Source organism: Lissotriton helveticus, chromosome 3_1, assembly GCF_964261635.1.
Source record: "Lissotriton helveticus chromosome 3_1, aLisHel1.1, whole genome shotgun sequence".
Classification (NCBI taxonomy): Eukaryota; Metazoa; Chordata; class Amphibia; order Caudata; family Salamandridae; genus Lissotriton; species Lissotriton helveticus.
In genome coordinates this window covers 815,159,376-815,184,464 of record NC_136061.1, presented here as the reverse complement: position 1 = coordinate 815,184,464, position 25,089 = coordinate 815,159,376, and the positions used below count along the sequence as shown (strand labels likewise).

At 44.1% G+C, this 25,089-nt stretch overlaps 1 protein-coding gene across 5 annotated transcripts in view; it reads left to right on the top strand.

Annotated features, from left to right (window-relative positions):
* LOC144822995 (3-galactosyl-N-acetylglucosaminide 4-alpha-L-fucosyltransferase FUT3-like) overlaps window positions 1-25,089 on the top strand; it is a 1,018,227-nt gene that overhangs the window by 130,026 nt on the left and 863,112 nt on the right. For all 5 annotated transcript variants that reach the window (XM_078681091.1, XM_078681090.1, XM_078681093.1 and 2 more), the window contains exon 3: window positions 17,693-17,806. In XM_078681091.1, coding sequence (XP_078537217.1) covers window positions 17,693-17,806 — 114 coding nt within the window. The remainder of the gene's footprint in view (window positions 1-17,692; window positions 17,807-25,089) is intronic.

Sequence of the window (25,089 nt, the reverse complement as noted above, 5' to 3'; positions counted from 1 at the left end):
CGTGTTGGCAGCGGTTGTTTCTCTTCCTAATGTGTGAAGATTGGATTCTATCAACTGAACACAAATAAATTTTTTATGAAGAATAAAATGAAGAGCACCTGAAATATTGGGACTTGATACTTTGAACTGACTTTAACTCTTTCAGCTCAGGATCTATTGCATGTGTTTAGCTTGGCCCATGCTACTGCCCTCCTTGCTGACTTCATGTGTGAATACCTCGAAAGGAAAAGGCATCTCTATCAGGCATTTAACTAGGCCCCATTGGTCCATTTCAATGATCATTCCTCTCACAGTTGCATCCCTGCTTTTATGACATATTCATTGATTGGTCTGTACTGTTCAAACAGACATTCACGCATGTAATAAGTCGTGTTGGCACCTTATGTATGAGTGCTTTACCTGGCTTTCTATTATCCTGTTGAATGATCCTCAGCTGCTTTAAAAGAATTGCTGAAATGTGTGCAGATTCTTCTGCGGGTGGTCAGTAAGTTGCTGACTCGGTCTTCCTTTTTGAGAAAGTCTTGAACAATGATGTTAATGCCGTGCGCCAAACCCAGGACCCTGAAATAGCCACCACTGGCCATGGCCTTAACTATATTACTGCCATTGTCTGTGGCAGCAAAACCAATGTTAAGCCCTCTTGGTCGCAGCCATTCAAAGACCTTAGTGTTAAAGTCTTCCAAAATGTTTGCAGCAGTATGGGATTTCTCCATGGTGAACATTCCTACTGTCACATGCTTCCGAGCGCCATTAAAAATCTCAGCAGTGTCACCACCTATCTTTTCTCTAACCCCCACAAAAGAAATCTAGTGTGCAGTGATGCACATGTGATTAGTGGCGTGGCAACTGGTCCACATGTCTGTCGTCAGGGGCATAGTCTGAACGACACTCTGCTGCAAAGCTTGTGCAAGCAATTGTAGCACGTTGTGATGTAGCGCTGGAACAGCAACTCTGGCGAAATAGGACCAGATGGGAACCTTCCAGTTTAGGCAGGGGACTGCCACAAATTCAATAAAATCCACCCCTTCCACAAAAGAAAAAGGGAGGAGGTCCAGCGCTAACATTTTAGCCAGCTTCACGTTGCACAAATGTGCCGTTGGGTAGTTGAGTTTGTTCTGCCCCTCTGGCCTAAACATGCTGAGAATGGTAGTCTGGATTTTTTTTCTTTTCTGGTGCCACTGATGCAGGTGACTTCTTGAGAGCAGAGATTGGTAGACTTAATGCACGTTTCAGTGCGGCAGTCACTGTACTCTCTTGGCTTGGACCCCTTGGTGTCACGACCTGGCTGGTGCCATTGCAATGTTGCTGATGATCTGGGCGATACTACTGCACTGCTGGGGGCAGGGCTGCTGTGTTTACCAGAGAAAATGTCTTCTTCACCTTCCACCGTGATTGTTTCTGATTCCCTGCTCAGCCTTTCACCCCCTCCACCAACACTTGCAATTTTTGGCTGCTAAGGTGCCCCTCCCACTGGATCACGTGGCGTTTTCTCAGATGGGTTGTTTGGCCTCAGGGACCATAGATTGTACCAAGCTTACCCCAACTAACACTTTACATATCGAGCATTAAACAATCTTCACCTCTTTCGTGCTAACCCAAAAGAAGTCCCAAACTGGTAAGGTCATCTTTCTGATGCTGCTGGTGCCAATTGCAATGTCGGATGAACTGGTAGGTGGCGTGATATTTGACTTTCTGCTGACTTCTACTGAGGTGGTTATGGTAGTTGCAGGTCACTGCCAGGACTTTGTAAATATGGCAGCTGAAGGTGGTGTTGGTGGCATCTGTGGTGCCACATCTGTCACAGCAATTTGGGATAGGGTAATGTCGGTCTCCACTGGGGCGGGGCTAACGCCCATGATGACTGGCTCATCATCATCATCCTCCTCTTCTACATCTACCTCCATAACTCTAAGGCTTTCAGGAACCTTCCTTTTCCCTTGCCTTGTCTCGTGGCATGTCTCATTCTCAGATCCAAGTGGTATCTAGATCATCAGAAGGGGGCTTAGAGAAGTTGATGGACTAACCCTCCTTTTTCTTGCTGGGAATCTCGAAGACAATGGATCTTCTGAAAGAGTGGCTAGCTTTTCTTCCTCAGCAAGAAGCTCAATCTCCTGAACTGCCCCTACTTTTGGAGGAACTTCTATTGGTGGTTGTGGCTGTTGTTGTCCTCTTATCTGAATTTCCTGCATTGATTATGTACGACTTTGTGATAACAATAAGTCAATTTCAACTTCACTACTTGTCGGTGTTACCGTGATTAGACTGGCTGCCTCTAAGACAGACATGGCCTTGGGCCTAGGTTGGTGGGGTGGGTCCGCTGATGCGGGGGTGCTGCTCCAAGCTTGCTCCCCCGGACACCCTTGCTGCAGGCGCAATTTTTAGTTTCCCAAAAAGGGCTTGGGCAACATACCGTTGGTGGTAAGTGCCTTCCAATGGAACAATTTCGGTACTGTTGTGCACGTCATATAGCAGACAAGAGGTTAATGGTTCATTGATGCCAAATTATGTTACGTATGAACCTGGGGAAAAATTGAACAAATATATAAAAGAATTGAAAATATAAAAAAAGAAAAGTTAAACAAATTGGAAAACTTAGAAAATGACATGAAAAAAATTAATATAAACAATAAATAATTATAAATAATTGAAAAATAAAAATTACCCTCAAGCGTAAGCTGCTATTATCTCACTGATCAACCATCCATGCAAGCATATGGCAAAGGGACACACTGGCTGAATGCACAAAATGGCTGCCAGGCAGTGCAGCATGGTATATTATATTGTAATTGCATTTATATAGCACTTACTACCCCTGACGAAGCGGCGAAGAGTTTTTTCGGCGAGTAGCACGCTACTCCAGGACCCTTAGAAGATTAGTGTTGAATTAGTATAGTGAAGCATGCCAGTACATTTTAAGTGGTGGATAGGTTAGTCAGTTATTTGGATTTGAAATGATAGCAGAAGGATAAAGGAGTAAAAGAAGGTTTGTATTTATATAGTGCTTGTTACCCCTGATGGGGTGTTGAAGCACGCTACTCAGGAAGCCCTATAAAGGATTAGTGGAGAATTAATATGGTAAAATATGACAGTAATTTCAGTGATGGATATTAGTCAGTTATTTGGAGTGAGAAGGATAGCGGAGGGATAAAAGGGGAAGAAAGGTTTACATTCATATAGCACTTGGTACCCCTGATGGGTGTTGAAGCGCTTTTCTGGCGAGTAGCATGCCACTCCGGAACCCATAAAGGATTAGTGTTGAAAATTAGTATAGTAAAATATGAAGTAATTTGCGTAGTGGATATGTTATTCAGTTATTTGGGTAGAGAAGGGTAGGTGGCGGGATAGAAGGGGGAAAGATGTTTGTATTTATATAGCGCTTGCTACCCCTGATGGGGTTTTGAAGCGCAAGTAGCGCGCTAATCTGGAACCCATAAGGATTAGTGTTGAATTAGTATGGTGAAACATGAAAGTAATTTTATTGGTGGATGTTAGCCAGTTATTTGGATTCAGAAGGGTTGGGGAGGGGTAGAAAAGGTTTGCATTTAAATAGCGCTTGTTACCCTGATGGGGTGTTGAGACGCTTTATTGGCGAGTAGCACGCTACTCTGGAACCCATAAAGGATTAGTGGTGAATTAGTATAGTTGAATATGGAATTCAAGAAGTGAACATGTTAGTCTGTTAATTTTAAATTAAAAGGATGGTAGAGGGATAAAAGAGCGAAGGATTTTATTTTTAGGTCCTAGCAGTAGGAGGAGGCTTTTGGATGAGTAAAAAGGAGTATTGGAGGGGCGGAGTCAGAGGGAAGAGTTTAGAAAGGTTTGTTTTAGGGGATCAGTATAGTAAAAGAGGTGTCAGATGGTGCAAGGAGGGGTAGAGTAGGAGAGAGTCTAGAAAGGGTTATTTTGGGGATCATAGTAGTTGTATGGGGTTTGGGATACATGAGAGTGGATGTAGAGGATTGATAGATGTATAGGATGAGAGATAGGGTAGTGCATTGGAAAGAGTAGCAAAAAGAAGTTTGAGATGAGTGAGAAGGTTGGGCTAGAAGATATATTGAGAGAAGTATAGGCTGAGAAATAGGGTAGTGCAATGGAAATGCTAAATTAGAAGAAAGTAATAAATATATAGCTCCATAAGTACATTGAAAGTATATAGGTACATAAAGGAGGTAAGTATGTAGATTAAAGATATTGATAGAGGCACACGATGAGAAATAGGGTAGTGTATTGGATATGCTCTTTCAGGAGAAAAGTAACAGACACACAGATCCAAGTACTTGGACGGTACATAGATGCATAATGGAAGTAAGTACATGTGGACCAAAGATGATTTTTTTAAAAATTATTATTATTATTATTTTTCTCTCAACAACATAATTATTCTACATGTTTATAGAAAGCAATACACAAAGATAGTTATATATCTATAGTGAAACCAAATGCTTATATACAGAGGTATATGCTGTAAATTTCTGTTTGCGTATGGTGCTTATGTGGGGAAGATCCAATTCTTGAGTAGTTTTCTGAAGATAAGGTGGTTGTCGGTGGATTTTATGTTGGGGTAAAGAGTTTCATAGTTTGGCTGCTTGAACAGAGAAGGATGTGCCACCCATGTTTTTTTTCTTGTATATTGGGATTTTGAGGTGAGATGCTCCTTTAGAGCGGAGGTTCCTCTGTTGAATGCGTTTAGTGATTTTATTCCTGATGAAGAGCGGTCCCTTCCATGTATTGCTTTGTGGGTGATACAAATCAGCTTGAACTTGGATCTTCTGGCAACCGGTAACCAATGCAGGGCTTTCAAGGCAGGGGAGATGTGGTCGCGCAGTTTGATATGCAAGAGTGGTCTGGCAGCCGAGTTCTGAATCCGTTGTAGTCCTTTCATGGTCGTTAAAGGTGGTCCGTGGTAGAGGCTATTGGCATAATCGAGTTTGGACAGAACAAGGGAGATGGTAGGTTGGACCTGGTGTGGAAATCCCAAATGAGGGAAAATTTGTTGCAGCGTTTTTATAGTGACAAAGCTTGATCTTGCTAGTTTGTCCACTTGGGCATTCATCGACAGCTTGGAGTCCATGATCATTCCGAGGTTTCTTACTTCCTTCTATACTGTAGGTGGTGATCCCAGTTCATTAGGCCATGTGGCAAGCGGGTCGTAATGTTTCCAATCGCCACACGTGAGTATTTTCATTTTTGAAGCATTCAATTTGAGATGGCTCCAAGTCATCCACTGATCCACAGCTCTGAGACAGCTGAAAATTGGTGATTTTCCAATGTCTTTGGGGCATACCAGTTGAAGGAGTATTTGCGTGTCATCTGCATAGTTATAGCACATATGGTGAAATGTATTGATCCTTACTGGTTATGACTTCATATAGATGTTGAAAAGCATGGGCGAGAACCTTGAGGGACCCCTGCTTTTGTGGAGTATGGTTTGGACGAGAAAGGTGGGGTATGGCTCACATTAGTTCTGTTTCAAAGGTAGGATGTAATCCAGTCTAGAGCAGTTCTCTCTATGACGGTTTCATAGAGTCTTTGTTTCAGAGTGTCACGGTCAACCGTGTCAAAGGCAGCTGAGAGGTCCAAGAGCAGTAGCGCAGCAACCCCCGTTGCGGTTAACTGTATTCTTCAGGTCATCCCAGATGGCAAGGAGGGCCGATTCAGTGCCTCTTCCCGGACGGAATCCTGTTTCAAAGTCTGAAAGTATGTCATTCTCTTCAATGAATTGTGACATCTGGGCCAACGCTGCTCTTTCTATCAGTATGCCCAGGAAAGATCCATTTGTTACGGGTCTGTAGTTGTCAGTGTTCAGCGGGTCCAAGTTTGTTTTCGTCAGTAAAGGGTGTATGTGTGATTTTTTTAGTTCTTCTGGAAATATTCTGGTAGTGAAGGAATTGTTAATGATTCTTCATACTGGAGTGGCAGCAGAGGATGTTAAAAGAATTGTCTTGAAAGTTTGTGGTGGACAGGGGTCAGAAGGGCTGCCGGCAGGCCTGCTTCTATTGACCAGGTCCATAAACTCTTCGTGTGCGATGTGTTGGACGGAATGGAGAGGCTTGGTTAGAGTATTCTTGGATTGTTGTTTTGTACAAGGGTTAGTGCTGGTGCTTTGTTTCTGTTTTAAGTATGAGTCTACCGTGTCTGCTTTGTCCGTGTAATGATTCGCCAGTTTGTCTGTGAAATCTTGAGTAACAGGATGAGTTCCTTCTAGGCAATTTAGTTTGCGAAATTCATTGAGTATTTTATAGAATTCTTCATTTGCACATTTAGCATTTGCATTCTGTCTGAATAGTACCTTGTCTTAGCTTTTTTGATAGCCAACTTGTATAATCTGTTAATTTTCTGTAGGTGAAGTTTGTCTTGTTTGGCGTTTGTTTTGAGCCAGGTACGTTGGAGCTTTCTAATTTGTTGTTTTATGTCTTTTATTTCTATGTTTCTCCAAGGCGCTTTTTTCTTTTCTTCTGTTGTGTGGTTTTGAGTAGTACCAGGAAGTCAAAAGTTTCCCGTAGCCACTCATATAAATTTTGAACAGAATGTATTGTTTCCAGATTCGTACTTGATGTTAGTTGTGTTTCTAAGTGTTCCAAAATTTTGTTTGTTCCATGGCCGATAGGTGGATGGATGTAAGGTAGTTTTAGGTGAGTCGCTTAGTGTTGTTTCATGTTGGAAAGAAAGCAAGTGGTGGTCTGACCATGTGACAGTAGTTATAGTTTAAAAGGTAACTAGTTCAGTATTAGCAAAAATGACATCTAGGATATGTCCAGTGGTGTGTGTTGGTTTGTGGACAATCTGATGCAGGTTCAGTGCGTGTAGGCCAGTGATTATTGTTTTTGGATGGGTCATGTTGGGTTTGTCAAACCAAATGTTGAGGTCACCCAGAACGCATAGGTTTGAATGTATCGTTATCAGGTTTGAAACTGTGTCTAGAAGTGCGTCTGGGAATATTGCCTTGCTAGGTTGAGGTCTGTAAAGGAGTAGGAAGTTACAGGAGGAAGACAGTGTAGGATTGCATCTTGTTAGAAGAGCCTCACAATTCTTTATGGAGATGTCGTCAATTTTAGTGATATGTATTGTTTGCCTGAATACAAAAGTTAGACCACCTCCTTTTTTGGCTATACGATTTTGGGTGATTGTTTGATAGCCTATTTGAATGGCTTCATGCAGGACTGGAACCATATCCTCTCCCAACCATGATTTGGTTATGAATAGTATGTCTGGTTTTGCATCTGTGAGAAGGCCGTAGATGTGATGCTAGTTTTTAGAGAGGGATCGAGCATTTATTAGTAGACAGTTTAGAGAGTGGTCTTTCGTGATAGTGGGACTTTGTTTTTTTAGAAGAGTGATCATTATTGTGTGGGTTTGTAGCAGGTGCATTTTTAGTGCTGGCATTAGCTGTATTCGGATAGCAATTGTGTAGCTGTTCTGTATTATGTTCCTCATCCAGCATGCTAAGAAGGCATTTTGAAGGGTCTGCGTGTGTATGTGGTGAAGATGGTGTTTGAGAGTGAGTTAGAGTGCTGTGTTGTTTTCGTGGTGTAACATTTTTGTGAAGTAGACATGGGGAAGCAAAGTTGTGAGGTGTGGCATGTTGCTTATATTGTTTGAGTGTGTTTAAGGCGGAAAGTGTATGAGTCAGGTGTAGTGGTGCAGCATGTGGGCCATGTAGTAAGGTTCTAAATTGTCCAATGGATGAGAGGCGGTTAGAAGAGAGTTGCTGTGTTGCTGTATCTGTGTTAGGTGTGGTGGAAGAGAGAAAGCTTAGCATTGGAGTTTGTTCCTTTGTGTGGTTTGAAAGGTGGGTGTATGTTTGTATTTTGTGATAAGTATTATGGTAAGTATTATGAGGTGTTGCGCTTTGAAGATCTTGTTGTGCTGGTGTGTGTGATATGTTTTGTTTTTGAGGAGTAGTGAAAAGGTGCTGATGTATATGTTTCATGCAATGGATTGTGTTGTATAGTATTGTTTGTGAGAGGAGTTTGTATGGTAGAGGGGGTGGTGATGTGTTTATGAGTAGAGTGTATGTTGTGTGTAGGAAGGAATGAAGTAGAGGTAAGAGTGCTTGCCTTAGACTGGTCTGTTGCAAGAGTTAAAAAGTGTGGTGGTGTGCTGTGTGTGTGTGTTATTGTGGTAGAAGGGAGAGGAGGGTGTTTGTTGGACAAATGATGGAATGATGATTATATGTTTGTTAGTGATAAAAGGTGGTCTGTTAGGTGTAATTACAGTAGGGAGCGTGTGTCTGGATGGGATGTAGTTATGTATGGTGTTGATTGGCATTGTGTTAGTGGTGAGTGTATTGGTTAGTGGTATAGGATAGAGTTGTGTACTGTTTGTAGGTGATGGTGGATATGTGTGGTAGTTGGGATAGGGTGTATAGATGTGGTTTAGTTGGGTTTGTAGGGCATGCATGTACATTAATCTATGCATATTGTTGTGCGTGGTGTACATTTGTTGTGAGTGTGTTGCTCTTTTTGTGGATGTGGATGTGGATGGTGTGGGCTGGAAGAAGGCATTTGAGAACAATGAGAAGACATGCAGGCCTATGGCAAAAGCACACTGGCTAGCTGTCTGGTTGCCTTTACAAAATGGCCACCAACCACAAGGGCAAACCACAAGAAGAAGCATTAAGCCAAGGGGAACAAAGGGAAAGCATGCACGCCTATGGCAAAGGCACACAGGCTGGCTGCCTTCACAAAATGGTCACAAGCCACTTGCTCACAACAACAACAATCAGGAGGCCTGGAAAACACTGAACACAGGCGTATGGACACAGACTTTACAAAATGACCCCTGCCACATGGAGAACTAAGGCAAATGAATTGCTGGCCTACTATTGCAATGCAAACACACTCACACACTGGCCAGACAAAGGAGGCATGCTAAACAATACATCTTTAATGCAACAATGCCAAAAACGGAAATCCACAGGGCTAAAAGAAGTTGGCAAGTTACAACCACACACATCCAACAAAGGCAATAACACACATGAAAATAATACTTTTGTGAAATACCACACATTTTCTATTTCAATCCAATGCCATACATTTACTAAATGTTGTTAAATTCAAAAGACACCACAGAAACAGTTGTTTCATGTACACTTGAGTAGTTCTGGACATACTGGCTGGAAAACTCATTGGCAGACTAGGCCACATAGTGAATCAATTCAAATCGATATTTATTTTAAAAAAGAACATAGAGATAATGTAGTTAACTGTGATTCATTTTTGCTTAATAAAGGAAAAAAATTCCATGCAAAACAACAACCAGCAAGAAGACATGGCCACAACCAAGAATGCATGCAGGCCTATGGCAAAAGCATACTGACTGGCTACCTTCACAAAATGGCCGCCAGCCACATGGCCAGTCCACAACCAGAAACAATACGCCTAGGGGAACAAAGGGAAGACATGCAGGCCTTTGGCAAAAGCACACTGACTGTCTTTACAAAATGGCCGACAGCCACATGGCCAGGCCACAACAAGAAGCAGTAAGCCAAGGGGAACAAAGGGAAGACATGCCGGCCTATGGCAAAAGCAAACTGACAGCCTTCACAAAATGGCAGCTAGCCACATAGTCCGCTAGGACTAAAGACAATGGGGATGGATACATTATGAAACACAAATGGAGACAATTCTCCAAAGAAAACTTTGCAGGTGCCATCCAGAAAGCTCAACTAATAAGTGCCCTGGATAGTGATCAGGCAAACAAGGAATTTAACCTTCTTGTTACCGCCACTCTGGATGAGCTAGCTCCCATGTGTAAAGGTAAAGTCAGAGATGGTAGACAACGCACTGCCCCATGGTTCACTACCGAACTCCAGCAAATTAAATCGAAATGCAAATAGCTAGAAAGGACCTGGAGAAGGAACCCGAGTGAGCAAGCAAAAAATAGTTATAGCTCAGCACACCGGAGCTATCAATATGCGGTGCGTAGAGCAAAAGCCAAACATTTTCAGACTCGTATTGAGGATGCCGAGAGCTCCTCGCGGGAACTGTTTAAAATATATAAAGAAATATCGTTGGTCTCTAGCTCCAATACCCCCATAAAATCTTCCAAGGAGGGATGCAATAAAGTCGCTGACTTTTTCTCTAGTAAAGTTAAGAAGATTTATGCCTCATTTTCTCAGATACCAGAGAAGGGCACTGATTTCAGAGCAGACAGCTCATTGGCAGCCCCGGATTCTTCACTCCTAACCTTTGAGGTTCCGGCAGCTGACAAGCTAATAAACATCTGTCGGAGCGTGAAGTCCGGCTCCCCTAATGATCCGGCCCCTGCCTGGGTCATATCAGAAGGCCTGACAGCCTTGGAACCTCATATCAGACACGTCCTACAAACCTCCTTTTCCACTCAGCAAGTCCCTAGGGAGTGGAAGAAGGCTATAGTACTGCCAATAAGGAAAAAACCCAATGTCAGCTTGGAGGTACTAGAAAACCTTAGACCTATTTCCTTATTGCCGTACGTGGCGAAGGTAGCCGAGAAGGTGGTTAATGCTCAGCTCACGGAGCACCTGGAAAAATGTAACTTACTACATCCCTCGCAATCAGGATTTAGGGCGGGCTACTCTACGGAGACGGCCCTCCTAAGAGCCACTGAGACTCTAAGAGCAGGGGCAGATGCTGGTCACACAATGGCTCTGATCATGCTTGACCTAAGCGCGGCTTTTGACACCGTGGCGCACTCCATCTTGCTACGGTGTCTGAACGAAGCTGGGGTCGCTGGTCCTGCGCTGGGCTGGCTGCAATCTTTCCTTACTGAGAGATGTTTCCAGGTTCAGCAGGGGACCTGCCGCTCAGGGGAGTTGTCATTAGACCAGGGAGTGCCTCAGGGCTCTGCTTTGAGCCCCACTCTTTTTAACTTATACATGGCCTCTCTGGCGAAAGTTGTACACTCGTTTGGGGTGGAATTAGTGTCGTACGCTGACGACACTCAGCTGCTGATCTCCCTATCACAGAGTACCTCCAACACCCCAAAAAAAAAAAATGTTAAATCCTGTATGCAGGCATTAGCAGAGTGGATGGATGCCCATTGTCTAAAACTCAATGGCTCGAAAACAGAGGTGATGGTGGTAGGGGGTAAAAGCGAAAAATGGTCGGATGAGTGGTGGCCTTCATGTCTGGGCCCTACCCCCATACCATGTCAGGAGGCAAAGAATCTGGGAATTTGGATGAACCCCTCGCTCTCATATGAAGGCCACATAAGGCGCCTTGTGGGCAAATGTTTCGGAGTCCTAAAGACCCTAAATAAAACCTTAGACCTCCTCCCTTTATCGGCCAGAAGAACACTAACGCAGGCACTAGTGACCTCTCGGTTAGATTATGGCAACATTCTGTTCCTTGGGGCAACCGAGGGCAGCATAGGTCGCCTACAAGTCATCCAGAACTCTGCCGCCAGACTGGTGTTAAGAAGACCCAGGAGAGCTAGCTCGAAACTGGCGCTGGATGCGCTTCATTGGCTGCCGGTGAAGAAGCGTGTGCTATTTAAGTGCCTCCTTTTTTGCCATCGGATTGTCTGGGACAAGTCACCGACATATCTGAAGGAGCTAGTCAGCCGCTATGAACCTACCAGGACCCTCCGTTCAGAGGGTTCTGGTTTGCTGACAGTCCCCAGGATCAGGAAGGCGAGAATAGGTGGACGTTCCTTCGCGCTACTAGCAGCTCAAAATTGGAACAAACTACCTCCTGTGTTGCGACTGGAGGGTAATGAACTGCGGTTCAGGGCTCTGCTCAAAACACACCTATATACGGCATAGAGTCTGGGTTTTCTATGCTGGTTTCACTGGTAGCTTAGCGCGGGGACACGCCGTGATGGCGTTACTGAGCGCTCTATAAGCTCTTGAAAAAAAAAAAAAAAAAAAATAGTCACAACAACAACAAGCAGGTGGCCTGGAAAACAATGAACACAAGCAGGCCTATGTACACAGACTTTATAGAAAGGCTCCTGGCCACATGGGGAACCAAGGCAAATGCTGGCCTACTATTGCAATGCAAACACACTCACACACTAGACAGACTAAGGAGGCATGCTAAACTACAACACATCTTTAATGCAACAATGCCAAAAACGAACGTCTACAGGGCTAAATAGGTTTACAAGTTAAAGCCACACACATCCAACAAAGGCATTAACACAGATGAGAAAAAGTGAAATACCACAAAAAAAAACATTTTGCATTTCAATCCAATGCCATCCATGGTCTAAATGATGTTTAAATTCAACAGACAACACAGAAACATTGTTTCATGCACCCATGAGTAGCTTTGGGCCTACTGGCTGAAAGGCCTATTGGCAGACTGTTATGCTACATAGTGAATTAAAACAATATAGCCAATTGATTTCAAAACATGGAGAAAATGTAGTGAACAGTGCATGTTTACTTTGTAAAAGGAGAAACATTAGTTACAAAGAAACAACTAGGCCCCTCCTGAAACTACAGGCCACCCACCACAATATATTTTAGAATTCGATGAAAAGTACAAATAAACCTAGGTGCATGGCCCCAATCAAACTCTTCCGGGTTGTCGCACAAGCAGAACGGACCCATCACCCTCGATACCGCGAGTTATTTACTTCCATGTCAGACTCATTCCCCCTGAAGAAGTGCTGTTTAGCACGAAATGCATCGGGGCTTTAAACTACCATGGAACTATAAACTGTCATGGAACTATGAATTGAAATATATACTTGATCAATAAGATATTCTTTTCATCAAATCGTTATGAACATATGAAGTAATATGTTAAAATAAGACGGTTTTGATCACCATTTGGAGTACACCAATAAACAACCTATTGATAATTCTTCGATATACATTGGAACTACTTATTTATGCACTGTTGTGCATTAAGAGTGCCCAGGGATAGTCCTTACCTCCCGTAAGGCTTTCTATGTTCTGATACTATGTTGCACCTTTCCTGAACCAGAAGGTGATCTCCCGGAGCGCCTAAAATATTGTTACCTCTTGACCTTTTGATTTACATCACACTATAATTTGGGAGTGCAGCGGTTCCTACTACATTGACCCAATCAAACTAACACATGTTTTCGACCTTGTGAAATTTCAAATTCAAATTCCTCAAATCCAATGTTATATTATGCAGCAGACAGAAAAAGTGATCCTTCCAGCTCCAAATCCAAATGAAAATTGACCAGGAGATGGACAAAGCACTGGGAGGAGCCTGCTGGACAGGAACAGGATGTTGGAGACTCTGGGGACTTCCTTTTGGAAAAAATGTAAAAAGAGAAAAGGGACTCCTTGCACACAAAAAAAATAGCAAAATGTCAATTTGAGGAGTTTTTTTTATTCCAGATTGTCATTTCAAGAAGGTTTTGATGCTGCTCGGGGAAAGAACCCTCTCCAGATTGCAGTTGCGGTGGATTCTGCGGATTCGGGATCCCGTTTGTCACAAACACCCCGCCAGAACTCCACTGGTACTCGCAAATGATGTGCTGGCGACGGCAAACTCTCGTGGGACCATGCAGCCACATAGCAAATCTCGGGGGGTGCTCATGAAAGGCTCAGAAATCTCATTAGTGATTGCGGGCACCTGGTAAGTCGCTCGCGAAGAAGCATTTCGGGCACGCCAACACAAATAAAATCTCCGCTCCGTTGCGGAGTATATCGGCATCTCTGCGTTCTATACAGAACACAGAGTTGTCAAAACTCCGCGAGCTAAGTTTTACGCCCATGGTTAATTTAGACCTGAGGAAACCTTGGTCCTAACCCCCAAAACTCACCCTTGTAAGCTGAGTACTTACCTTTAAAACCGATAACCATTTTTTCTCATAGGAACCCATGTTATATAAACGTTGGGCCTAAAAGGTGACTAAGAAGCCGATTACAATGGTATAGATTCAGAATATCGAGTTTCAAATGTCGACTTACACTAATATCGACTTTGAAATATGGAGGAACAGAAATATCAACAGCAACAACACCGTGGTCCAGAATATCGAGTTTAAGGTAAGAAACATTGGGTTTTAAAATATCGAAGTCATTAATATAGTTTGCAAATATATACTTGTTAAAATATTGTTATTTTAGTTAGTGTTATATATTTTAGCATGTATTTTAAATGTATGTGCTCTGTTTTTTGTTTAAGTATTGCTTTTGTTTTTTAATATATGTGTTCATTTTTTAGTACTTATTTATTTTATTTTAATTTAATTTTGCGTTTTAGTTCAGTAGCGGGTTGTGGATTTATAGGGGAATAGGGTGGGAAGTAATTTCATTATAATAAATTGAATATTCATTTTTATTAATTAACATTTATTTAATTTATATTGTTAATTGTGGGAATTAATTTATTATTAATGATTTATTAATTGGTAGTTTATTATTAATTAATTGGTAATTATGTTAATTGTGTCATTTTTTTAGGAGCGGGTTGTGGGTTGATAGGGGAGTAGGGTGGGAAGTAATTTAATTATAATTTATTTATTTATATATTTTATTAATTAATATTTAGTTAATTTCTATTTTATATTGTTAATTGTGGAACTTCATTTTTTTATTAATTATTTATTAATTGGTTGTTAATTATTATAGGACATTTTTACAGGGTGTCAAAAAGTTTGGCCTGTCCTGTGACCGAGGGCCGCATTGATGCCATCAGAGTGCCAGATGTTGTCCAGCAACCCACGTCAGTCAGACAGTAGACATAACAACCGACTTACCTCTTAGTTCACTATTTGCGTTGTTGCCAGGGTTGGCAGAAGCATTAATGTTTGCAAACTATCACTTAAGAAAATACATCGCAGTGCCACTGGCGTAAAGAAAAGTGAGGGGGCCTCCCTGCACAGTACTTAGAGGGGCCCCCTCCGGGCTCAATCAGGAGCTCTCCGGCCACAGTGCAGTGCCGAGGGAGCTAGAGACTCCCCCGCACTGCGGGGGCTGCGTCGGCCTGTGTTACACCCCTGCGCAGTGCACTGAATACTTAGGTGAAGCGCCTGTGTATGTTAAAGAAATACCCTTTTGGGAATTTTTGTAGAGACTATCACATTATTTTCACATTTGTTGCACGATATCTTAAAAAAACAAAGTGTTCCTAAAATTAAGTGGTGCAGGACACCTTTACTTCTTGTCTTTTACTTTAGTTAATACGTTTTTTTAGTAGGATTTAAATGCTTGCCCCTTTAATTAACTTCTTTGGGAATATTAGTTCTCCCTCAAGTAAACAGCTGCTCTGTGCTGATATTCAAAACAAATACAAGGAGACGTTGGACTGAGCGCTGGAACTTTTCAGACGCTCACCCTCGTCACTGATCTGGGTTGAATCCATCACCAGGGGCCATATGTAAAGGTCAGGAGGGCCGCACTTTGAGTATCACTGCGTTTAGCACATTGGTGTTTTGAGTAAATTGGCATTTTGAACTTGGCCGTCGACACACGTTATGGCATGTGGTTTGTGTCTTGGCCTTGGGCTGTGTGCAACAAGAGTTGTGACAAGGTCCACCCCTAAGCTCCTGCCCCCGCTCATGGTTTTTTGGCAGTGCACAGCAGTGCTTTCCTACTAGGCCTGGCGTGTGGCCCACCCTGACACGTACCTCCTGCGGTCCTGCCATCAAATAGTTCTGGCTGCCTACACTAGTGATAGGGAACATGGCTTGCATCCATACCCCTCAGACACTCCTTGTAGTGTCTGACTTTGATTGTGTGTTTATTTTACATTTTCTGAAAGTTTGAATCAGAAGTGATTCTCACAAGTCGCTCACGAGATGTCGGTAAATTCTGGCACCTAAAATGGGTGCTCTCTATTCCCTTATGACTCACTAGTCACAAGACGTTTTCTGTTGTGTTACTTTAGTTTTACACTTCTCGAACTACCCTGTGGCATTTCTCTGGGGCCTGTCACTACCTCTTGGAGTGGCACCCCGTGGGTGTGTATTTGTTTTCCTACAGTGCGAAACTCACGAGCCAGTTCCAATATTAGATGTTCAAGATGGTTTCAAAAATAATTTTAAGAGCCCGTATCCATCCAATCACATTTACTTAAAACATTTGAAATGTTATCGACAAGATTTGTGATTCTTGACTCGCGAGTTACAATGTCAGAACTGCCTGCTCAGCAACTAGTTGATGGATTTATACCAAACAAAAGCACAATCTCAGTAAAGTTCTAGTTACATGCCAAGTTTGGTGTACATCTGTGCAGCAGTACAGGCTGAGGCCTGTGGGCATGAGAAAAATTCCCTATGGGAGGCAAAATGAAAAATATTTTTTTCCCCTCCCTCCCTCCCTTTTATCCCGTGCAAAAAATCTGCTGCACTTTTGGCATTTTGGCATTCCAGTCTTAACCCAAATAAGCTCAATTTCTTTCAGATCCATCAACAGGGTCAAAAGGTATTGGCAAGCCAAAAAATGCCCTTTCAATGGAAAGTGCCTCAGAACCATAACTACTTAGTGGCAACTGCCACCGTGTAATACAAGAAGAGAACTGGGACTTTTTAACTGCATTTCGTCCAACAGGTGTCAATAATTGGTTTCATTAAAGGTCGAGTTGTTTTGCAGTCACTAGCTGGCTTAATGAATACATGTAACATGAAATCCAACTGAGTGGATTCGCATGGAAAGCTTCTGGAACTATAACCTAGATCATACATATCATGGTAAAAGAATGCTCAATAAGGCAGTTGTAAATATTGATGAAGAGCTAAACAGACATTGCCGGCAGGTAAACACCGCCAGCATCATAGGCCTAAATATTCCCCAACCTACTGCAATACCATAAGCTTAGTTAAGTCTGTGGCTCCAGCTTTGCTCTTGTACTTTACTTTAAATATGGAATTAAGTGATGTGTTAGTTATGGACCAAGCCTCCAAAAACAGTGTATCACTAACCACAGGGGTACAGCAGAACAAAATAGTTGGGGTTGGAGCTTGCTGAGAGTTAAATTGGCGAGACAGGTTGGATGAGGAACTTCAGTGATGGGCAAATTGTATTGCCATTTGTATGGCACTTTCAAGTCTTGAATCGCTTTCTACGCTGACTAGTAAGTAGGAACTCTTCTTTTCGTATTTTATCTTTATTAGTGTGCGGGTCTGTAGACGGAGTCAATAGAAGTTCATCAAGGTTAGGGCGGGGTGATCATGTTTTTGTTTCATGAGTAGTACAGCAGCGTGGTATGTCGACATTTGGGTGGTTGAAATGCGGTAAACTTGCGAGGAAGGGTTTGCCACAATAAATTTGTGATACTAATAGACCTACATTGTGAATGTGATGAAGATGTTTATCATGCAATTCTTTTTATCTTGCGATGGGGGGTTCGGCGGTGGGATGGAGTTGCATTTACATTTTGCACTTGAAATCTCTTTATATTTTTTTATTGTAAATTTTAGGTAAATCCATACACAATATTACCCTGGCGCTGCAGGTTTATATTTTGTTTTGGTTTTATTATGTCGGTGAATTTTTAATGGGGATGAAATTGATGTGAAAACAAAGAGGCTTTTGGGTGGCATAGTCATCACTAAATCAGACCCAGGTCTGTAAGGACACATGTGGACCCGCTTGCACACATCCCAGACTTCCCTCGCACCATAAGGGCAGTGCTAATGGTCAGAAGTGTGGTTTATGAATGTTCATAACATAAGCCATAGTATCCTTCCAGTTATGGCACATTAAAGATTTCTCTAGGGTTCCTTGGTGTCTGAATGTTTGAGTTGCAGGGTGTTTTTTTTCATTTGTTTGTATTTATTTCAGGTGCCACCACAACTCCTCCTCCCTCGCTGGCTCCACACTGCACCTGGACTGTGTACGGATGCTGTTCAGACAATGTGACCGCTACGCTCGGCGTTGGCCAAGCAGGCTGTCCAAGTAAGTTGTGATCTTTACCTCTTCCTGGTAATATCAAACACCTTCTTTCAGGGCAAAGTTCATGCCAGGGGCACCTGGATTATTCAGTGTTTTTTGTAAACCCAGAAGTGCCATGTGTCAGTATTCTTTTTTGCGAGGGGTGGCCCGCGTAAATGTGTTCATTTGGGGCATCGACAAGGTAAGACTTTTCAGTATCAGACGCAGAAGTAGGACTAAAGTTGCCATAACAGAGTCTTGTATTTTGAGGTTTGATCGCAAAAGAGTGTTGGCTTAAGTCAGTCTGAGAATGCCACACTGTACATTCTGCCATGGCAGCTTCACGGGTTAGGCCTGCAGTCGAAGATGATCGGATGTTATACAGGAAATACTGGCGGGCAGCGGCATCCGGTTCCTTTTCAGTTATTGTAGACCTACTGTCGATCGGCTTGGTGGAAATATACTGCCCCTACCACCTTCCTAGTATGTGTATCATCCTAAACTTCTATAAGATACAAAGGCAGATGGTTCTACAACCTTGTGCACTGAACATGGCCTCTAGAACCAAGGGTGTATGTCAGAGTATCGACAACAAAACTATCAACCCCTGAATATCGACTGACACAATGGAGGTAAGGGAACTATATATAGATACCAATTTACTGTTCTTAACTCCACATCTACGTACCTTGACGATGTATATACTTCCAAATGTGGTACTCAATTTATTTTTTCCGGCGATAATTTGACACAACTTCAGGAGGGAAAGTCGTTGCAATTCAGAGCAACACATTCCTAGACCTTGAGATATCTTCAAGGTATATAGATTTGGAGTACAGAATAGTAGATCTCTACTTACCTGTATATACTTATCTTCTCGTTTTTTTAATAGTCCTTATTCTTTATACAACACTCTTATAGAGAAATGTTTAAAGCTTAATTATTATAGTAGTACCCCTCTCCTGACTTAACTATCTTAATTCTCAGTGACAACGTTGCTGGATTAAGGCTGAAAGGATTGTTTTGCAAAGGAACTTTTCTTGAGGCCTTTCATCCTAATCTACATTATGAACAAGTGTGAGGATCTTAAACTTGGTCCTTTGTGGCACCAGAAGGCAATGCAGTGGTGGAGGTTGCAGTTGATTTTGTACCTAGAGCTGATTTAGAGAATTAGCTTCACCCCTGGGTCCAGCACCCTCTGGAGTTGTTTTCAGCAAAGAGGAGGCCCGCCAAGTTCACACTGTCCAAAGGCTACTTTGTAAAATGTTTCACTAGGATAACTGTGTTTTGGTTTGAGAGAAAGTGTGTAATGTTTCTGTATGAAGCTAGGTTACCAAGATGGAGAAAAGATGCTCTCCACTGTGATGAACTAGCTCAAAATCAAGCAAGCACTGCTGGTCTCAGATTACTGTTAAAGTTTGTATATTTATATAGCGCGGCTTATCACGCATGAGGGTATCCAGGCAATGTGCATGTTATCAGCTCCTGTTGCTCAAAAGCAATGCTGGTTTCCGTAGGAGTCAGGAGCCGGTGGACCCATGGGGACATTGGGGCTGCCTCGGTCCCCAACAGAGTGGGCAGGCCCTGGTGGATGGGGTCCCCGGTGCCAGAAATGGTCTGGGAGGGGGGCCATGCAGCGCCTTCCCCCTTTTAAAAAGAATTTATTGAAAATTAATGAAAATTAATGTTACTGTTGTTTGGAGTGGTGACCTCCACCCCCGTCCACCCCTACACACATAAATGTGATTGCAATCTTTTGAAATGTGTAAGGTAGCACATCGGCTGATGTCGTACAATTATAAAATTCAAGATGCATGTGAGGTTGGAAAAATGAGAATCATAGTCATCTATGGATTTACATATAAAACATTTTATTTACACAAAACAACAAAATAAAAGTAGGTACAGCCATGGTGTGTCATCATCCCTTGCCAATCTGTAAATCACAACCTGGAAGACAAAAAGTAAGATAAGATTGTGTGTTATGCTCTCAAAAGAATGAGAGAGAAAGAGTGAGAGAGAGAGAGGAAGAGAGGGAGAAAGGGTGAGAGAGGAAGAGAGAAAGTGTGTGAGAGAGGAACAGAGAGAGAAGAAGAGAGAGAAAAAGTGTGAGAGAGAGAAAGGAAGAGATGGAGAAGGAGAATAAGTTCCGACACTGCAGACAAAACCCTCAGAGCTCACCTTTCCGCCACCGGTGTGTTTCCAACCACGTGCCGGAACATACTGCCGCCCTCCAGCTCACTCATCTGTAACATAGTATAGAGTTAGTAATGGTACAGTGCATACGACCTCACATGCTTTTATCGCTGTCCCGCCCCTGCGCACCGAGGCTGCTGCACACCATCCACTCCCACAGCCCAGAGGTGACTGCACGCCCCTGCGCACCAAGGCCTCACTGCTCACCTTTCGCCCCCGCCGTGTGTCGAAGAGGGTCCACCACGTGCTGAAGCAACCACCTCAGCAATGGCGTACAAGCGGTCTAGCTGAGTGAGCTCACAATTCAAATGGGGTCTTGATTGCTAGGATGGTGTATCGAGGCCACGCATCTTCGCAGCCTGTACACCCGCTGAGCTCTGGTGGCACTAACTCAGTGGAACTGAAGTCAACACCACATGGCGGGAGGCCTGTTTCTGGTGGGGTCTGCAATCTGTGAATCACAGCCTGCAAGACAAAAAGCAAGATAAGATTGTGCGCTATGCGCCCATCAAAGGAGAGAGAGAGAGAAATAGAGAAAGAGGAAGAGAAAGATAAAGAAAGAAAGAGTGAGTGAGGAAGACAGAGAGAAAGAGAGAGAGATGAAGAGAGAGAGAGAAAGAGTGAGAGAGAGGAAGAGACAAAGAAAAAAAGAGAGAGAGGGAGAAAGAAAGAAAGAAAGAGTGAGGGAGAGGAAGAAAGAGAAAGAGTGAGAGAGAGGAAGAGAGATAGAAAGTGTGAGAGAGAGAAAGGAAGGGATGGGGAAGGAGAGTGAGTGCAGACACTCCGGACAAAACCTTCACGGCTCACCTTTCCGCCACTGGTGTGTCTCCAACCACGTACCGGGACAGACAGCAGCCGTCAAGCTCACTCATCTGAAACATAGTATAGAATCAGTAATGGCAGAGTACGTACAAATGCACATGCCTTCATTGCTGTCCCGCCCCTGTGTCCCCAGGCTGCTGCACACCATCCACTCCCACCGCCCAAAGGTGACTGCCCTCCCCTCCGCACCCAGGCCTCACTGCTCACCTTTCCGCCACCGGTGTGTCTCCAACCGCGTGCCGGGACATACTGCCACCCTCCAGCTCACTCATCTGAAACATAGTATAGAATCAGTAATGGCAGAGTACATACGACTGCACACGCTTTAATCGCTGTCCCGCCCCTGCGCACTCAAGCTGCTGCATACCATCCACTCCCACCGCCTAGAGGTGACTGGCCGCCCCTGCGCAACCAGGCCTTACTGCTCACTTTTCGCCACCGCCGTGTGTCGAAGAGGGTCCACCACGTGCCGAAGCAACCTCCTCAGCCGTGGCGTACACGCGGTCTAGCCGAGCTTACAATTTAAATGGGGTCTTGATTGCTAGGATGGTGTATTGAGACCACGCATCATTGCAGCCTGCACACCTGCTCAGCTCTTGCGGTGGCACTCTGTGACCAGCGAGACCACGCCACATGGCGGTAGGCCCTAACTGTTTGATGGCTTAGGCCTAATTAGCAGGGCACACACAAGCTGACCTGTCCGGACTGCCGGGAACGGGGCATCATCGCAGGCTGCCCAGCACTTACGGTGCCCCTACCTCAGTAGCCCAAAAGTCACCATCCTGTGGCGGTGTGCCTCTGCCCTTTGCAGTGTTTCCGGTGCCAGGAAGTCTGAAATTGCTTAGAGCACGTGCGCCCAGTGTTTTTTATTGGCAGGGTCACGTGTCCTGTGACACCTGTGCTGGATGGGTGTGGTGTGGGTGTGTACCAGCCGTGAGGGAGTGGCTGTGGTGTACTGACAACTAGGCCTGTGACCAGCAGATCACTGCAATGAAAACGTGGGCCATGTAGCATTGTCGACCCTTCCTGTAAGCGTAAGCTGAGTGGGCTGCCTGGCTTATGCCAGTGCTGCGTGAGGTTGTGAAGAATGACTCCGGAGCTATGGGCGTGGTTCCGTCCTGGGTTGTATGAGGAATCAACTGATGAGGGTGTCCCTGTTGTAGTGCTGCCGTCACCTGGGTCGCAAGCGCCAATGTGTCACTCTGTGACACAAGTCCCACAATGTGGCCAACATGGAATCACTGACCCTACATTCATCCATACTTCCCCACAGGAAAGATGGTCGACATGACACATCTGTTTGGATATGAATGTTTATTGCACATTCAGTGGAGTGTTGCATCTGTAGCAATACAGGGCCATGCAGAGTTGACGTTTCAGTTTTTGTACATGGAGGGCAGGCAATTAGAGCCGAGCTTGTGCTCGGGGATTAGGCTGCGCCAACATATGTACTTATACAATCACTCCGCCAATCCCCACGCACTTATAAATTCACTATACACTCTTGTTGCAGTACTCTAATTATCAAGTCTCTACCTACGTACTTATACAATGACCGAGACAAAGTTAAATAACCAAAGTTTCAACACTGCCAGAGGTAACATGGTTGCATACGCTGTCCACAGCACAATGTAATGTGGTGGGGCCCGGGGGCAGCTTCATGCATACATAATGAACACACAGACACAGTTAGATAGATAGTGGAACTGGGTACAGACACGTGCGCTCGACTCCTTTTTATTACCAGGGTCACATATCCAGTGATGTCTGTGCTGGATGCGTGTGGGGTGAGTGTAAGCCAGCCCTCAGGGAATGGTTGGTGCTGGCAACAAGTACAACAGTAATCATCGGATTACACACAGAGGGGCACCAGATGTGAAGTAACACAGAAAAGATTCTATCGAAAGGGTTGTGGTGCACTGAGGTAGGGGCAGCAGATCTGAAATCATACACAAACAATTGTATTATAAAGGGTCCATTAGTTGTGGTGCACTGAGGTAGGAGCATCAGAAGCATTCAGCGTGTCCGCAGCAATCGATGATGCGTGGTGTGGCGGGCCGCACTGGGAGCAATGTCTCTTGCCTACTGGACTGCAACATCTGCAATCGCGTCTCGATGTGAATTGTGAGCCCATCTGTCCGCAGTGTAGATCGAAGGCAGTAGTCAGCACAGACATCGAGTAATGATTTTTGTCACTTCCTCTTGAGAAAATTCAACGACATAGAGTACAGTTCACCCTGCAATAAATAAATCAAAACTGTATTTGAACTGTGAGCTCTGTTGTCCGCAGTGTAGACTGCCATTCAGAGTTCCTTCGGACTTGCAAGATATATTTGGTCATTGTACCAAAGCTATAATTGATATCAAAAAAGGTTTTGAAGCAAGGATACTAAAAGAATAGTATGTAGGTTTTAGGGATGTTATACTTAGTTGCCTACTGTACTCTGCAATGAACCAATCAAGACTCAATTTTAATTGTGAGCCCTGATGATGGCAGTGTAGGCAGGAGGCAGCGGCCAGCAAGGGCCCACAGCCACGTGGCGTTGAGTTGAGCTGCACAGTTAGTGGCACCTGAAGCAACCAGTGTGTGCGCAGGGAGCGATGATGCGTGGTCCGGGCGGACAGCACTGGTAGCAATGTCTTTTTTCTAATGAATTCTGCCTTAATAAGGCTATGTGGCGATGACTTGTGGTGCGCTGAGTTAGTGGCACGTGAAGCAACCAGCGTGTGCGCAGCCTGCGATGATGCGTGGTCCGAGCGGGACGCACTGGCAGCAATGTCTCTTGCCTATTGGACTGTGTCATCTGCAGATGAGACTCGATGTGAATTGTGAGCCCTGCTGTCCGCAGTGTACATCGAAGGCAGTAGTCTGTACAGACATACCTCTGCAGTGCTGTGCCGCTGGGTTCACAAGGGTCCTGTGTCGAGGAGGCCGATGGTCATTGTGGTGGCCTCGTGGCAAGGTGTGGGCCGACGCTCTGGCAGACCCGTTGGCCTTTCCAGAAGTGAACCACACCCAGAGCCCCGGCCTATTTATTCACACTCCTATGCTGGAGTGGCGTACGTTGGAACAGCCCACTCCTCTTCCTCTCCCGCTTACGGGGGGGGACACACTGCTACATGATCAATATCTTCCCCACTGCCTGAGGTAACATGGTTGTGTCCACTGTCCACAACACTACAAGCACACATGGAGGAGTCTGTGCTCTGCATAGTGAGGTCTGTCTAGCACATCACTGCTACACTTGGCATTGTGTGCATTGTTATTGATGGGTGACTTGGGTCCTTCACACATACTTGGTTCCCACATATCCCAACATTCAGCTATTGTGCGGCTGAGGGGCCATATCGGTTTGGGAAGGTCCGCTGTCTTGTTCTGCACTGCCTCGGTGGTAGTGGGGTGGGTGTGGCCCAGTGGGGGGGTCCTGGGGTTGGTAGCGGTGGGTATTATGGGCCTTCTTGGGTGTCAGAGTTGCATGATCAGTAGCTCTATGACGTGTTGTTCTTTAGATGTGTCTCTGGGCTAGGCCCCCTTTTATACTGTAGGTAGTCGTCCTGCTTTACACCAGTAAAAGGCAGATGTTAAATTCTTACTGCTAATGCGGCTTTTTGCCCGGTTTTGGATCGCATCGCAGATTTGACTGGTCATTGAAAATATTGAGAAGTGGTTTTTTCAGGTTATTTTTGCATGGGAACGCCTGCTGTGCATATCATTAGCGTTAGTTGTTGCTCTCATTTGTGGCGATTTGTTTTGCGGAAGCTATCGATGGAAATCTGGCGATATCGGCAGTTTTCACCAGGTTGGGAATGGAATGATAATTTAAAATCACTGAAAAAACTGTAGGTTTAATGAAAATTATAATGAGGAATTAGCATTTAAAAAACAATTGAAATTCACTGAAAAAACCAAAGGTTTCAGGGACGTTGTAGTTAGTTGGACATTTCACTCGTACAAAACCAGAGAAATTCCAACGTTATAGTTAGTAGAGCTAACTATAACTCGCGCCCCCGCAATGCACTGCTGATGACGTCACATATTACATCAATCATTACATGGTCAGTGACATCACTGATGACATCTCAAATGATATCACTGATCACATCATCAATGTGATAATCTGATGCACCTCCTCACACCCTAATATAACCTTTGATACACCCACTCTAAAATACAGACTACTATTTTTGAAACCATAGAGAAACCAATAGCAGTTACTATATACCCACTGACTAATTCCTAGCTATACACACACATGCATTCATTCACCCAAACAGTTACTCATGCATGC